The 17287-nt window shown below is 40.2% G+C and overlaps 2 protein-coding genes across 2 annotated transcripts; one reads left to right on the forward strand and one right to left on the reverse strand.

Annotated features, from left to right (window-relative positions):
• Positions 1-3278: 3278 nt before the first annotated feature.
• LOC113020029 (lipid droplet assembly factor 1) lies at positions 3279-5965 on the forward strand. Its single transcript, XM_026163698.2, has 5 exons — positions 3279-3434; positions 3690-3803; positions 3916-4084; positions 4173-4318; positions 4914-5965. Exons 2-5 carry the CDS (start codon positions 3711-3713, stop codon positions 4980-4982), a joined length of 477 nt encoding a protein of 158 aa, XP_026019483.1. The 5' UTR covers positions 3279-3434; positions 3690-3710; the 3' UTR covers positions 4983-5965.
• A 5261-nt stretch (positions 5966-11226) lies between these two features.
• LOC113020792 (ER lumen protein-retaining receptor 2) lies at positions 11227-17257 on the reverse strand. The gene is made up of 5 exons (XM_026165016.2): positions 17011-17257; positions 14870-14970; positions 14614-14772; positions 14245-14497; positions 11227-12565 (listed from the first exon to the last, which is right to left on the reverse strand). The coding sequence occupies exons 1-5, from the start codon at positions 17099-17101 to the stop codon at positions 12531-12533; spliced, it is 639 nt and encodes a 212-aa protein (XP_026020801.1). The 5' UTR covers positions 17102-17257; the 3' UTR covers positions 11227-12530.
• Positions 17258-17287: the final 30 nt, after the last annotated feature.

Consider the following 17287-nt stretch of genomic DNA (forward strand, 5'->3'; position numbering starts at 1 on the left):
ATGAGATGTGAAAGAGGGTTTGTTTTAGAAATGCATGGCAATTCACTTCAGTCACATTGGTCACAGAAGGGAAACCCCCTTATTAGTTCTGCTTGACATTTATTATTTCAGCATCAGTAGTAGTTTCAGCCTTATAAAAAAATCAGTACACGGGTTTTATAAGAAACTGAAAAGACACACTGCTTGAACCAAGTGTAATATATTTTTAAAAAACCACTGCTGAACAAAGTGCCTTTAATTTTGCAGACTTAAACCACATGTTTTTGGCCTAATGAGCAAAAAAGCCCATAATTACCTTCTAGCATTGTGTAATGACCATGTACTTTGAAGGTGATTAAACCTCTACACCTCCTCTAGCTCCAATTTAAGACTAGATTATTATTATTTTTTTAATCCAGATGGTAAGCGAGGACTGATCCGAGCAGGTCAGGTGAGTAACATAATGTACTGGTGAAAGGGGACATAAAACAGAGAGGTGGCAGCTGCTTGAAGGTTTGTTGCCCACTGCAGCTCTAAGTGATGAAAAATGAATGCTGCACTGCCGTGGTGATTTGATTGATTTCAACATGTTTCCTCCTAAATAATGCATTACTACAAAACACTGTATGATGGCATGCAGCGCAGCAGTGCACAATTTCAGGCTCGGGGACAAAACGCATTGGAGGAGATAATCCAAAGAGAAAAGTAATTAGAATAATATTGTTTGAGTTCTCACCTGTTGTTTGTTACTGAATAATTGTAATTTAAGGGGGGTGCTTTGCTTAAACTGACTTCAACTACAAAACAATATTAAAGATTTGCAAAAAATAGGCTGTCAATTGCTTCAAAGGTGTCATTTGTTTCTTAATGATTTATTGATTACTGAGTGTTTGACAGATGACTGAGATTTGAGGCTGGTCTCCCTGCGAGATGTTTCACAGCTTTGGCAGAAGATGAAGCTTAATGCAGTTCAACAAGCAGACAGGCAGGGTCGTGTTAATGAAGCATGCATTGGTTGGCAGCCAGAAGTTATGTGGAATGCAGTGCAGCAGCCAGCCTGCAGAGTTTCCCACTATGAAATGTGTAATCTGATGGGAAAGAGCCATAAAGATGAAAGCCTGAAATTCAAGGAGATTGCAGAGGGTGGGGTGAAGGGTGCAGGGCTGAGTTATTGGGAATCCCTTGTTGTTTGGGTGCAGATGCACTAACTGCATACACAATCTCCTTTTGTGTAACTCCTGTGTGCCTCCTGAAAAGCCTTGGTTCACTGAGTTCACGGTGTTTAGCAGTCTGGAGAGGTGGATGCTGGGTTTTTCTCTCTCCCACCGAACCTTCCCCCTGTACACAATACCAAACAGCGTGATTAATTAGTATGGCCAGCAGCTATAAAGGCTCCAAATAAGTTGTCATCACTGGTCCCAGGGGTGTCTCTCTTTGGTGTAATTCAGAACAGATCGCCCTGCCGTTTCGCTCGCCCATGCCTGGCAGTTATGTGCTCACAAAAATTTAATGCCGTCCAAAACTCGAGGGACTTAACGTAATTTGTGGGCACCTGTGGTAATATCTGCTATCTTTTACCGAGGAAGTAATCAGCGGCGGGGTGAAGCTCAGTCATTTGATATTCCGATCAGTCTTCAGAGAGAAATCTTACTGTTGCCATCTAATAGCAGCACAGAGCTGAGAGCTAAACAGTGTGGTCATTATTTTTAAAGGGCCATTTCAGCCCGACAGACTCTAAGTGAAATAGGAACTCCCCCTGCAGGATCTCAGGGGAACTGCTGATAATAAAGCACCTGCTACAAAGCCTCGGCAGTCAATATGAGGGCATATTCAAAAGGTACCGTTTGCTGAGGTTACTCCACATCAGAGGTGCTGAGTAACCTCAGATAATGATGTCACCTGCTTGTGTTTGCTTTCTACTGAAGCACACTTCCAGAAATGCACGTTTATTCTTCGCTGATTTCCGTTTTGCTCCCGTGACAATAAAAACAAAACGGCAAGAACAAATCATTTGATCGTTCGTGACCTCGTGACCAACTCAATTAAGTCCATTTGTGTTTTATGGCACAATTAAGCCGAAGCAGAGAAGGCTGGCACCGGCATCCATCATAATTACTGACTGCATCATTTAATGACAGTGAATAATATGTCTGAGGAGGAAGGGAAGACACGCAGCTGTGCAGGTGGAAATACATTTGAGGGTATAGAAATGTCACCGCTGAAAAGGAACAGGAGAACAACCTGGGAAGAAACTTCACTGTTCCAATAATCAGTTAATGGCAAAATAAGAGGTAGCATCAATATAACGTGAAGCAGTGATCGTAAGCTCCACATCATTATTAATGCATTAGCAATGAAAGTATTACATGTTATTATCAAGTTATTATTTGTTTTTACATTTTAAACATAAATGACTGTATCAGTGATGTTATGGTGTGCAAAGTATCATTTTTGCCACTAGAGGACAGTAAATATACATGAGTCTGTCTAGGGTCAGGTACAAACGATATGTGTTTTTATTACTATATACTTAATTCTACTGCCTTATGGTTACCTATCTGTATATGTTTCCTTGTGGGAAAAATATATTTCCCTAATATTAGGAAATAAATAAGTACACATGACTAGCCATGCTTATTTTGGAGTTGCTGCTGGTTTATTATTTTGGAAGTGAAATCTATTGTTCACATTTATTTTCTCATTTATTTAACTTGATTTAAATCTTTTAAAAACGGTTTTAGAGGGCAATGCAAATATTTGGTCACTCCAGATGTTTGATTCCTGCATCCTTGCATCCAGATTTTATTCTGCGGTAGAGTCACAGAGTGATATCATCAGTCACAAAGTGTCTTGATTCATGTGCAGTCTTCAGGTAGGGAAATCCCAAAAAGGAATCCAAGTGAAGAAGACCCTTGGATGAGTGACGCTGCAACGTTTCTCCCACTGAAAACGATGAACAGAATCCACTTTTTGGGGCCATCAGTCATTTCTTTTCTCCAAAACAAATGAAAGTGCAGGGTGGGGAAGAGCTAAAGTTTCATTTTACAGAGTAAGGAGTGTATTTAAAAAAAAAAAAATTAAATTCATTTTGTATTATTTTGTCACTGTTATAATTATTAATATTTTATTTTTTAATGCACTCCCTCACACGACAAAGCCTTCAGTATGGGACTAGGTTACCTTTATTGTAGATTATACTGTTTTTAATTTTCTTTGCTCCGTTGCTCTTGCTAGCCACCTAGAGCTGCAATACCTGAGGCCACCACTAGGGAGCAGCGTTAACATCGAGAACCCTTTCTGAGTTTCTGTGAAGAGGAAGAAGGAGGAGGAGGGACGAGAAGAAAGGAGATGTGCGTTTTTAAATGGGTGTGTTGTTTCCGTGGACGTGTTTTAAGCAGCCACGAGACATTCGTGATTTCTCTCTCATGTTGTGAGCTGCCGAGACTCCGTTTAAGGTTTGTACCTCACAGCAGAACTTGTGTTATATGTTTTAAAAAGTGTGTAATGAAAGTTACTTTCGTCCAGTGAACGGCAACAGAAGTTCACAACAGTTGTTAGCTTTATCCCAGATTTTGTTTCTGAGCTAGTTTTTATTGTTACTGGGGCTGAACTGAGGATGTGTTGAGCCGTTGGAGTAACTTTTAAATAGGAAGCTAAGTGTTGGGATTTAAGCAGCCAGATTGACTGTGTGTGCTTTTCCTCCTTCTCAGTCACTTCAGACCTGTGTGAAGATGCAGAGCAGCAGCAGTGAGAGTGGGGCTGACTTTGAGCAGCTGAAGAAAAGATGGACGGCCTTGGTGAAACACTTTAAAGATGACCCCAGGGTAAGCCAAAACTTCACACCTCCACTTGTCAAAGTCTTTTATGTTTTCACTAATTTGTGTGCATCAGCTGATGGTTTGTCTTGCAGCTGCAATGAAACCTGATCTCTTACAGGTAGCACGGTTGCTGAATACGAGACTTGGGCGGTACCTCAGCAGCCACTCGTTTGTAGCTCTCACAGCTCTGATGTTCTGCGCTATGGCTGCAGTGCCTGTTGGACTCTTTGTCACTTTTGCTGTTGTGACCATGATGATATCTGCAGTGGGTTTTGTTTTCTGTGAGGGTAGGTGTGCTCACCCTTGCGCTGTAGCATTTTATGACACCGCACCACCTGGTAGTCACAAACCTGTCACCTGTGTTTGCTCTCTCAGCATTCCTGTTGTTTGTCGGAGGGTTGGCTCTGCTCTGGGTGCTCTCTGGTATCGCCCTCTTCGCCATCGTGGCCTCGGCCGTCGTCAATGTTTTGCATGTCACCACTTTCAGCCTGTTGAACCGTTATTACCCACATCTGACAAAGGTAACGTACTGACAATTAAGCATGAGTTTAGTTGCCTTGTTTGGAACAAAGTTTGTGTTGTAAATTAAAGTGGATCTATTATACTCATTTTAAGTTCAATGTTATTATTCATGAGCTCTACTAAAGTAGCTCTGACATTCATCAGACCTTCATTCACTGTCTGAAACAACCTTTTAGCTCCCTTAAAGACATCTCTCTTCTGATTGGCTGCCTGAGAGATGAGCTACTGGCTCACAGGTGTTGCTTGCAGATAACTTTTGACTTATTAAATATGAACTGTATACATTCAGTCGTCACTTTATTAGGTACATTTCTTCAGCTTCTTGATAATGGACCAAAATCTGAGGAATATTTCCACCACCTCGTTGAATCTGTGCCATGAAGAATTAAGGCAGCTCTGAAGGCAAGCAGGGGTCCAACCCTGCGCTAGTAATATGTAACAGAAAATAAGGAGCATAAGGAACATGGCAGGTCCTTTTTAGACATAAACAGGCATACATTTTCATATCATCGGGTAATGTTAAAAAGTTTGTAGCTTGCATTGGAAACGTTTGTTTTCTTAGTGGATGTAATCAGTTTTTCTCTTCGATAACAGAAAGGTGTAATCGAGGGCGAGAAGACAGAGTGTGAAACTTCAACAGAGAAGGATTCGAAGGCCAACTAGTTTTTCTTCTTCTGCCTGCCTGAAGTTTTGAGTCAGCCCTGCTGAATCCAGGAGGTTGCGATGCAGTGATACAGACTCCTGAACGTGCACTATGGTGTTTTGTTTGAAATCTGCTGTTGTAACAGATCTCATTGTTATTGTATGTCTTAAGCCTAATATTGTTATTATTTCAATAGTCTCACTGTAGTGGAGAAAGAGAGAGACCCATGGAATAGCTAATATTGAACCTACCTCATTTGCTAAGTCAAGCAGCCTTGTTTTAATCAAATGCCAAAGACGCAGGCAGCGTTCCGATCTGCAGAGTGAAGCCGATGACGAGGTGTTTTAAACGTGCACTCTTTTAATGGCCACTCCTTTGATTGTGTGAAGACTTACAGCTGTGTAGTAGTGTGCCTGTGTTATTTATCCATCCCTTATTTGTAGCGTCCAGTTTTAAAAGCTCTCAAAAAACATTCAGTGTGAGGGCTCATTGACCAGTGAGGGAGGCTTTATGTGAGGCTCATTTCAAGAACTAGAGAAAAGGGGGAACTCATGCACTTGCAGTGTTACTTTATTTCTCCCCTCCCCTCCAAAGAAAAAGGTCATGCACTACTTCATTACAGATGAACATTTTGTTAGAATGGAAATGCCGATATGTTTGTGTGTTCGACTACAGTGTACAGCTACTTGATGTTAAGTGAAATGCACCAAAATGACTGTCATGTGTTTATGTTTGCTGTTACGTGTGAAGAGGAACGCTGTCTTCTGTCCAAACAGGGGTGAAAATATTCTGATGGGTCGCTCCAAAAAATAAAGAATGGTGACAAATGTTGTGTAGAACATGCAGTTGTAGTTATTTACTGTACACAGCTGTTTATTGGTGTGATATCAATCATAATGAGGCCAAACTCCATGTACTGAGAAGATGTTTATCCATACTGCATATTGTGCATCAGACTGCATCATGACTGAACACAGATTAAACATTGTTGGGGTAAACTGAACCCAGTGCACGCTGTATGGTATGTTTCACTATTCTATCAACATTTCTGTACTTTATTTCTCTTATTATCAAAAACCATCTGGTCTTCGCTTCATCCAAGTCACATCTGGGGTTTATCTGGCTTTAGCTGGAGTAAGTGAACTCTTGTCGAATTTAGCGATAATGATGTTCATTAGTTGTTTGATCCCTGGTTTGTTTCTGGGAAAAGACATGAATGCAGCCTCGGGAGGGGTCACGAGCCTGCGTAAATGGGAGGTTTGCGTCAGGAAGGGCATCTTGTGTAAAATCTGTGCCAAATCAAGTGTGGATTCATTTTGTCCGCCCTCAGGGCAAGGGAGTAGCTCAAACTATGTTAGTGTTTCTCCAGTGTTTTCTATGAAAGCTGAAGTGATAGAGGCGTTTTGGACCATTCCTCCCTGGGCTGTATCACATTTGATGATACAGCCACTCAGGTATAACTGCTGGAAATGGTGTCTGCTACTTGCAAAGGCTATGTTATAGACAGAAGTAGAAATTAAAAGGAGGGAAGCAGCATGGTTTACACCAACTCTATGGATGCTTCAACCACCGAAAAAAATTCTCAAAATATCTTACTTTCAATACAATAAACTGAAGATTTTGAATTATTGGCGGCAAAAAAAAATCTTTTTCCAGTGGCAGAAACAAGCTCCCACACCAACCTTCTTTCAGTACAAACAGCATAGAAAGGGCTCTGGTACATTGCAACCATGCTTCCAGTACCATCTCCAAAACCTGGAAAACCTGCTCCCGAGTTGTTCTTGGAAGAGTTACTGGGACAAGGATGAGAAAGTCCAGGCTGAGGCTGAACACACCACGTGTACTCGACAGTATCTTCAATTCGAATATATGAAAAGTAAGAGTGAGTGATACGGAAATCCTGACAAATCCCATTTTGTTTAAACTGTATATGCTGGAATTTTATTGCAAGTAAATGCTGCTTTACTTTCCCTCACATGCTCTATTTTGGTTGGTTGTTTTTTAAGCAATTCTATTCACTCTGTAGCAAGTATATGAATTACTTTGTGTAGTAGCCCTAATTTTGACTGGGTTGGTGTTTGGAACATGGCTAAACAATCATCAACTACCTTCATTTTTATACACAGGACATATGTGACTCCACAAAGACTTAAAGCTGGCCCAAATTGTACCCTTTGCATCTTAGATTCCTGGAGTGTCCCTGTTTCTTTTTTAAATGACTTAATAAATTAAAAAATTAATAAATTAAAACTACATGAGGCTCAGAAACACTTGATGGTTGACAGTCACAAGCCAGAAACTTCTGTTGCTCATCTTGAACTGTCCACAGCCAAAGGTGTGGAGGATCTTAAGTCTTTATTTTTATCTCATTTATCGCATGTTCTCCTTAAATTGCTTAAATTGCTGGCTGTCTGAGTGGTGTCCCAGAAACGATGTGGGCTTCATAGCTAATTGGCAAACCTTCTGGAGGAAACCTGGACTTGTTAGGAGAGACGGCATCCATCCCACTTTGGATGGAGCAGCTCTCATTTCTAGAAATATGGACAAATTTATTAAACCCCCCAAAATATGACTATCCAGAGTTGGGACCAGGAAGCAGAGTTGCAGTCTTACACGCCTCTCTGCAGCTTCTCTCCTCCTGCTACCACCCCAAAAACCCATCTCCATAGAGACTGTGTCAGCTCCCAAACAGACAAAAAACAAACTAAAAACCAGCAACAAACAACTTAAACATAAACAATTACAAAGAAAGAACAATACAGTATCCACATCTGAACCAAAGAGTAAAACAGTGAAATGTGGATTATTAAATATTAGTCTCTCTCCTCCAAGTCTCTGTTAGTACATGACTTAATAATTGATCAACAAATTGATTTACTCTGCCTTACAGAAACCTGGTTGCAGCAGGATGATTATGTTAGTTTAAATGAATCAACACCCCCGAGTCATTCTAACTACCAGAAATCTCGAAGCACAGGCCGAGGGGGAGGTGTGGCAGCAATTTTTCACACCAGCCTATTAATTAATGAAAGACCAAGACAGACTTTTAATTCATTTGAAAGCCTGATGCTTAACATTGTCCACCCCAGCTGTGAAACTCAGAAACCAGTCTTACTTGTTATCATCTATCGTCCACCCGGGCCTTACACAGAGTTTCTGTCTGATTTCTCAGACTTTTTATCTGATTTAGTTCTGAGCTCAGATAAAATAATTATTGTGGGTGATTTTAACATCCATGTAGATGCTAAAAATGACAGCCTCAACATGGCATTTAATCTGTTATTAGACTCAATTGGTTTCACTCAAAATGTAAAAGAACCCACCCACCACTTTAATCACACTCTAGATCTTGTTTTAACATATGGCATAGAAACTGAACATTTAACAGTGTTTCCTGAAAACCCTCTGCTGTCTGATCATTTCCTGATAACATTTACATTTACAATAATTGATTACACAGCAGTGGAGAGTAGACTTTATCACAGTAGATGTCTTTCTGAAAGCGCTGTAACTAAGTTTAAGAATATAATCCACCCACTGTTATCATCTTCAATGCCCTGTACCAACACAGAGCAGAGCAGCTATCTGAACGCTACCCCAACAGAGGTCGATTATCTTGTTAATAATTTCACCTCCTCACTACGTACGACTCTGGATACTGTAGCTCCTGTGAAAACTAAGGCCTCAAATCAGAAGTACCTGACTCCGTGGTATAATTCTCAAACACGTACCCTAAAGCAGATGACTCGTAAGCTGGAGAGGAAATGGCGTGTCACAAATTTAGAGGATCATCATTTAGCCTGGAGAAATAGTTTGCTGCTTTATAAGAAAGCCCTCCGCAAAGCCAGAACATCTTACTATTCATCACTGATTGAAGAAAATAAGAACAACCCCAGGTTTCTCTTCAGCTCTGTAGCCAGGGTGACAAAAAGTCAGAGCTCTTTTGAGCCAACCATCCCTTTAACGTTAACTAGTAATGACTTCATGAACTTCTTCACAAATAAAATTTTTATCATTAGAGAAAAAATTACCAATAATCATCCCACAGATGTAACATTATCTACAGCTACTCTTAGTACCATTGATGTTAAGTTAGACTCTTTTTCTCTAATTGATCTTTCTGAGTTAACTTCAATAATTACTTCCTCCAAACCATCAACGTGACTTTTAGACCCCATTCCTACAAAACTGCTCAAAGAAGTCCTGCCATTAATTAATTCTTCGATCTTAAATATGATCAACCTATCTCTAATAATCGGCTATGTACCACAGGCCTTCAAGCTGGCTGTAGTTAAACCTTTACTCAAAAAGCCATCTCTAGACCCAGCAGTCTTAGCTAATTACAGGCCAATCTCCAACCTTCCTTTCATATCAAAAATCCTTGAAAGAGTAGTTGTCAAACAGCTAACAGATCATCTGCAGAGGAATGGTTTATTTTACGAGTTTCAGTCAGGTTTCAAGGCTCATCACAGCACAGAAACAGCTTTAGTGAAGGTTACAAATGATCTTCTTATGGCCTCTGACAGTGGACTCATCTCTGTGCTTGTCCTGCTAGACCTCAGTGCAGCATTCGATACTGTCGACCATAATATCCTATTAGAGCGATTAGAACATGCTGTAGGTATTACAGGTACTGCGCTGCAGTGGTTTGTATCATATCTATATAATAGACTCCAGTTTGTGCATGTAAATGGAGAGTCCTCTTCACACACTGAGGTTAATTATGGAGTTCCACAGGGTTCAGTGCTAGGACCAATTCTGTTTACATTATACATGCTTCCCTTAGGCAGCATCATTAGAAGACATAGCATACATTTTCACTGCTATGAAGATGACACCCAGCTCTATCTGTCCATGAAGCCAGATAACACACACCAATTAGTTAAACTGCAGGAATGTCTTAAAGACATAAAGACCTGGATGGCCGCTAACTTTCTGCTTCTTAATTCAGATCAAACTGAGGTTATTGTACTCGGCCCTGAAAAGCCTAGAAATATGGTATCTAACCAGATTCTTACTCTGGATGGCATTACCTTGGCCTCCAGTAACGCTGTGAGGAACCTTGGAGTCATTTTTGACCAGGACATGTCTTTCAACGCACATATTAAACAAATATGTAAGACTGCTTTCTTCCATTTGTGCAACATCTCTAAAATTAGAAATATCCTGTCTCAGAGTGACGCTGAAAAACTAGTTCATGCATTTATTACTTCCAGGCTGGACTACTGTAATTCATTATTATCAGGATGTCCTAAAAACTCACTGAAAAGCCTTCAGCTAATCCAAAATGCTGCAGCAAGAGTACTGACAGGGACTAGAAAGAGAGAGCATATTTCTCCTGTTTTGGCTTCCCTTCATTGGCTTCCTGTTAAATCCAGAATTGAATTCAAAATCCTGCTCCTCACATACAAGGTCTTAAATAATCAGGCCCCATCTTATCTTAATGACCTTGTAGTACCATATCACCCTATTAGAGCACTTCGCTCTCGCTCTGCAGGCCTACTTGTTGTTCCTAGAGTTTTTAAAAGTAGAATGGGAGGGAGAGCCTTCAGTTTTCAGGCCCCTCTTCTGTGGAACCAGCTTCCAGTTTGGATTCGGGAGACAGACACTATCTCTACTTTTAAGATTAGGCTTAAAACTTTCCTTTTTGCTAAAGCATATAGTTAGGGCTGGACCAGGTGACCCTGAATCCTCCCTTAGTTATGCTGCAATAGACATAGGCTGCCGGGGGATTCCCATGATGCATTGAGTTTTTCCTTTCCAGTCACCTTTCTCACTCACTATGTGTTAATAGACCTCTCTGCATTGAATCATATTTGTTATTAACCTCTGTCTCTCTTCCACAGCATGTCTTTTATCCTGTCTTCCTTCTCTCACCCAAACCGGTCGCAGCAGATGGCCGCCCCTCCCTGAGCCTGGTTCTGCCGGAGGTTTCTTCCTGTTAAAAGGGAGTTTTTCCTTCCCACTGTCGCCAAAGTGCTTGCTCATAGGGGGTCATATGATTGTTGGGTTTTTCTCTGTATCTATAAAGTGCCTTGAGGCGACTTTTGTTGTGATTTGGCGCTATATAAATAAAATTGAATTGAATCTCTGGCAGTTCATCTACCTTTCTTCCTTCATTTCTTTCCTCTTGCCTCCTTCGGGACCTTTTTTTTTTTTCTTTCTCTGGTCATCATTCGTACCTTTGCAGATTATATATTTAACAAAAGACATTACAATTCTGATTGGAAAAAGGAAAAATAAAAATCACTCACACACACTAGATATGATTCTCATAAAATCTTTAATGGAGGTGATAACATGCAAAAAAAAAAAAAAAAAGAAGAATAAAATGAATTATTTAGGAACGCTACTATAAAAAGAAACGAGAGGCCTTTTTAGCAATGCACCCGTTGGTGACCATCGCACCTTCTTAATAACTGAGCCATACAGGTAACAACTGAGATGTGACAATGTGCTGGAGGATAAACAGGGAAGCATCCCCAGTGTGGGAAAAGTGGCTGTTAGTTTTGTCCCCATTCCCAACATTTCAGGATCCATGTAACTGACGCGTCGCCACCGGAAGGCATTCATGAGTTTGTTGCCGGGGTGCAGTGAGAGTTTGTGCTCTGTCGGCATCTAGAAATGTGATGCAGCATTTATTCAAGACTGTGTGAAGCTACATAACAAAGAACAGTGAGCAGAAGAAAAACCGTTACCAAGCATCCTTATTCGAGACAGCCACCATTGGGAAAATACTGATACCTGCCATGAAATGATTGCTGGCATTAAAGTCATTCATTTCATGGGTTACTTCTTGAATTTAAGATCAAACCATTAATTCTGTTAAAATGTTCATTTAGAAAGCCATGTTTTACAAAATAATGAGCATGCTGGTGCGAAATTATGTTGACCTCTTTAAACATTACAGGAAAAAAAAAACTTGATACATGTATTAGAGGATATGCATACCTTAAAAAAATGCAAAAGTAAAAAGAATTAAAAAAAATAAAAAAAAATACTGTGAGAAACTGTGAGAACTTTATCAGGCACTCTGATACATCACTCTTTATCTCACGCTTTAATAAGACTGTACATTTTGTGCATTTCATTACCAAGTCAAACAAGGTACTTATCAAAGTCGACCACCATGGATGATGTTTTTCTTTAAAAATAAAAAATAAAAAAAAATAAAAAATTTAAAAAAAAAAAGGAAAAAAAAGAAAATTTAAAAAAAACTTTAAAAAAAAAAGAAAAAAAAAAGCGCATACACCTCACATGTAGCGGAAAAACGCACAAAAACAAAAAACCAAATCCTTTTCTCCTATTTGAACAGCAATGAAAAAAAGCTTAAGGCAAGATGCTGAACACAAAAATCCAATAGTTGATCTGGACTGATCTTTGTTCAGCTCTGGTGTTTGTTGGCATTTACCAGTTCCATCAGTAATCATCAAGAAGACTAGTGTTTTTTTCCCCCCGATAGTTGGCTCTCTGTCTCAGGCGTCTTTTACTACAGGTCATGAGAATCCATGACTTCCTCTCCACACCTCCTGAGTCTGCTCGGAGTCGCCGTCTCCTTCCATGCTTTTTTACGCTGGCAGGCTCAGCTTCTTGCCTTTCAACACTGAGGGATATAAAGTTAGACAGTCATCAGGTGAGAGCCATCTTTATTCCTGCAGCCACACGTTATTTATTCCACTATGCACTGACACTACACATGTAAGATCACTTAAAAGTGGACCATTCCTCAGTCTGTGTTCCCTCTTTGTGGCTCAAAGGCTTTGGGAAAGCTGTCTTTTAAAGATGAACCGATCACTAATGCTACAAATTAAACATTAATTTTAAAAGGAATCATTTTCATTTCCAGCAACTCTCTCTTTTGCATTCAAACAGTGTGACGTTACCTGATACAAGCTTTCATGTTAAAAAGGTTAATTGATCATTAGAAAAATCCTTTAAACAGCAAACAGAAAGATGTGTGAGCCCCCATTGTGCGGGAGCAAAAGGACAAGTACATCCAAGTGTGTAGTTTTGCGCAGCCGTCACATTTGATGAATACAAGCGTGAGTTTTCAGGAAAAGCCAGAGATTTTCTGGGTGACGTCAAGCTTGTTCACAGCAGTTAAGAACGCCCTCTGGCTCTTTTGAGTTAAACTGTTCCAGGAACTATGTCCCCCGAGCAGAGAATAAAAGTTCCTCTGACGTGTTGATGAATGAAAAACACATATTTCTCTTGTTCAATCCACTTGCTAATCATTTTTTATATGGATGCCTTAAATGAGAGCCCTGGTTTATTTCTGGGAAAGGACACAAACCCAGGGGGTCACAAGCTATGGGACGAGCCTGATTAAATGAGATTGGGATTGCGTCAGGAAAGGCATCCAATGTGCCAAATCAAACATGCGGATCCATCAGCTGTGATGACCTTTTAAAAAGGTCAAAAATAAGGGAGCAACTGAAAGTTCCAGATGAGGATGATAAAAAAAATCATCCAAAGTTGCCCCAATCAACAAGCTACAACTAACAACCAACAAAATGAGATCCATTTAAAAAAGGAACTTAAAAAATATCAACTGAGTTGAGTTAAAATGTAACAAACTTACAAAAAACATCAAATTTGAGTTTTAAAGATCTCTGTAGTGACAAACGAGTGTCTCCACAGATGCAGCAGTTTTCTCTAATAACGCTGTTTAAACAGTGAATTGGTGTTAATGGCTCTGAAAGCCCTTTGACAGACTGGCGAGCTGCTCGGGCTGCATCCTGCCTTTTGATTTGTGCCAGCTGGGATTTGCTCCAGCCACCCCCATGACCCTGAATTAGATAAGCCGAAGGAAATGCATGGGTGGGTTTTCAAAGCACTATAATTTGGCTTTGTAAAATAGAAAGAATATTAAATAATAATAAAATACAAGTTCAGTTGACGCTAACAACCATCAAACCAGCTGGGAATTTCCAAATCATTGCACAACATCTCCTTTATGCCTTTCCCGGGACACTCGATTTACAGTAAGATAAGGAGGGAATTTTGTCTTAAACAGCCATAACTTTGGAGAATTTTCTTTCAGGAAACTTGCGCTGCTGAAACGTCAGATTAGCGTAGCCTGAACTCTAGGATGAGGGTTTTCCAGGGAACAAGACACTGGATGTTTACACTCATCCCTTTCATCAAATTTAAGGAATGATTTCAGGGCCAGCGAGGGCACGAAGAGCAACTACATCAACTAAAGTGTCCCCACATATTTCACGTCTATATAAATAATAACAAATTAGCCAATATCTGAATAATATCGATGCTTAAACCCACCTTTGGTGACATAAAGATAGAAGAAGTCACAGTAGAGGACAGTCTGGACCACACCAGCCACTATGGCAATCATGTCAAAGAAGCCCTCAAAGTAGAAACGCCAGATCCAGTTGAAGAGGTAAAGGGCCCGATACAGCCCCAGGCAGAACAGGTAGTGGGTGGTGATCGTCTCAGCCTCCCCGGTCTTGCTGATCATGAAGAGCTGAGGCAGAATTGCCACAGACTCCAGGTAGATGGAGAACGTCCACAGGATCTGCAGAAGACATTTACATATTCAGGAACACAATTTTACATTTACTCCCAAAATGTCTGGTTTGGAATAGATCATGTGCCTCACAATTTGACTGCGATACAGCAGTTTGAACTCACCTCCAGGGGAGAGAAGTCATGGTTAATGAGAACAGAAAGACCCCCGACAGGAACCACCAGGAACTCCACTCTGAAACTGTCGTGGTTTCCATCGTAGGTGGCCCTGAACTTCGCGTAGATTAGGTATACGGTGGCATATGCGCAACCGATGTAGATCAGCTGGTAAACAGCAAAGAACAGCCTGTCACTGGAGTGTTCTGGGAGAAATGGTGAAACCTATGTGAGGGTCAGGGCTGTGTGGTTGGCGGTGTCTTACCTTCATGCATGTGTTATACAGGGAGATGAAAGAGGTGAACAGATCCAAGTAACGTGTGGTGAACACAAGAGCAAACAGAATTTGGCTCTTTCCAGAGATGCCTTTAAGAAAAATATCAAGCAGAAACACAGTTTAGGCTGACATATACCTCAGCAGTTCACACAAAGCTTCACAAACAGCCTGGGCAAAACAAATCATGTTTTTTCTTTATTGAACAGTGACATCTGCTGGAAAAAAGATGAAACTCCGAAGTCTCAAGAGTTCAAAAAACAAGACCGTTTCTTTTCGTTTGGATTCATTTTAAAGGGTTAATGGAATAATGAGTGATGTCAGCCTGTCCTGATTTGCCCATAGGACAGTTTTTCCCAAGTATTCCAAATACATGGAGATTAGATTTATTTATTTTTTTTAAGTGGCTGTGAATTGTTCATATCTGTGAGCATGAGTAAAACTGTTATCAGACTTCATGTCCTGTCCAAAGTGTACCCTGTATCTTCCCATGATACATGGTACACATGATGCAAGAACATGATGCACCACCTCAAAACCACAATCAGGTCCTAATTCTCCAGGAATCTCAACTAGTGTTTGCTCGACATTCTTCCTGATAAACATCGGGGGTTTTCAGCAAGTGCCATCTTCACTCTCTGTGGCATGTTTGAGTTTGGCGTGTTTGGTGTGTCTTTTTGGAATCGATAACAATCTTTCCTGAACAACGTCAAATGTTTTGATCCATGTTCTTTATATTCTTAACTGATATCACACTTTTTAAGGGTATTTTGGGTCGGTCATCGTGTGCCCTGATTTACTGGTGGCAGTGGTAAGAGACAGGCAACGTGGGGAAATAAATAAAAATAAATAAATAATAGGAGACACTCTTTATAAACAGACGTGTTTTTTCAACCAGTTTCTACCAAGCAGACAATATTCAAAATTATTGGTCATTAAAATCAATGACCTCAGATCAGAGGATGTTATATGTTAAGAGTGTATATTCAGAAAAAAAGCTAATTTTTTGTATGTTCATTGTATGTTGATGTCAGGCTGAGTGCATATTCATTGTCTTTCAATTTTAATGACAGACCAGTTCAATTAACAGCCTCTCAGATTCACTTTGAGTAATCTCTTCCTCAACACAAGTTAGATTTTCCATTGGTTTCGTTTTATTGGGGATCTCCATAAGGAGTCGTGTAAGTGACTGTTAAGACCTATACGTTTTAATAAATCAATCAATATTTTAAACTTCCAGTACCTCCAGATTTAACACAAAGCTACATATTCTTCAGGTTTTAGCTTTTCACCCAAAACGCATGCGTCAACTTTTTTAATCAATCACAAATCTTTATCGAAAGTGGGACACAAAACCGCCCCCTTCTATGACTTATCTAGGACTTTAGATAATCATAGACTGCATCACTGCTGCCTATGTTGTTAGTTATTATTATTAATGCCTAAATTTTTATGTGAGTCTATAAGCATAAAATGCATTTTTAAATAAGTAAAACTTTGTACAAACTCTTTTTAGCAAGTATCTACTTCCGTAGCGCTTTCTAGAACGCCACGTCAGAAGCCAGACCCAAAAAATCGAGCCCCTCACACTTAAACAGTCAAACTATCCGAGCAGGAGTAAATGGATGTGAGGTGGAGGGGGTGGTGCTGAAACGTAGAAGCAGAAACCGCAAAAAGTTATTCTAAATATATTTGTTAAAGGTTCCATTAATGTGCTTAATTGTCCAGTAAGCAGTAGGAACCCAACTGACCGCACTCAATCCACAGATCGGAGAACGATTAACGTACAAAAGGAATTCCTTCAAAGTCAACCGTTACTTTGATGTGTCTGCGTTATATTTTCCACCAACTTTAATATTTCACTGTCAAACTGCAGCAAACTTAGTAGTAGCTTGTGATGGAGATGCAGGCAGCACTTTTTAGCTGCCATCATCAGTTAGCCCATTCAGCAGCTATTAGCCGCTGCTTCAAATGAATGAAGAGGAAACGTTAGCATTGCTAGGTAGGTAGCTTAGAGGTTGCTGCCTTAAAAGATCAGATTTTTTTTTATCGATTAACACAAGTGAAACGGAACTAGTGACATTAGAAAACCTCACTGTAGCATTTATATTAAAGCTATATCCAGTGCTCACCTGCACACGACCTGCTTTTCCATATTTTGAGTAGCAGGATGATGATAGCAGCCAGATGAGAAAGATCTCCTGTGAGCCTGAAGATGTTCATAGCCGCAAAAAGAAAAATAACAGAGACACAGCTGAGAAGCTAACGTGGACTTTGAAACGGGTCACGCTTGATCCTGCCTGGTGTGAAAGATTCTTCTGCTCAACTTGGAGGCACAACACACCGGGATTCACGGGCTTGAAAATATGGCGAGAGTGCAGGTCGACGTGGAAGGGGGCGGGACAAAAC

Source organism: Astatotilapia calliptera, chromosome 4 (genome assembly GCF_964374335.1).
Source record: "Astatotilapia calliptera chromosome 4, fAstCal68.1, whole genome shotgun sequence".
Lineage (NCBI taxonomy): Eukaryota > Metazoa > Chordata > Actinopteri > Cichliformes > Cichlidae > Astatotilapia > Astatotilapia calliptera.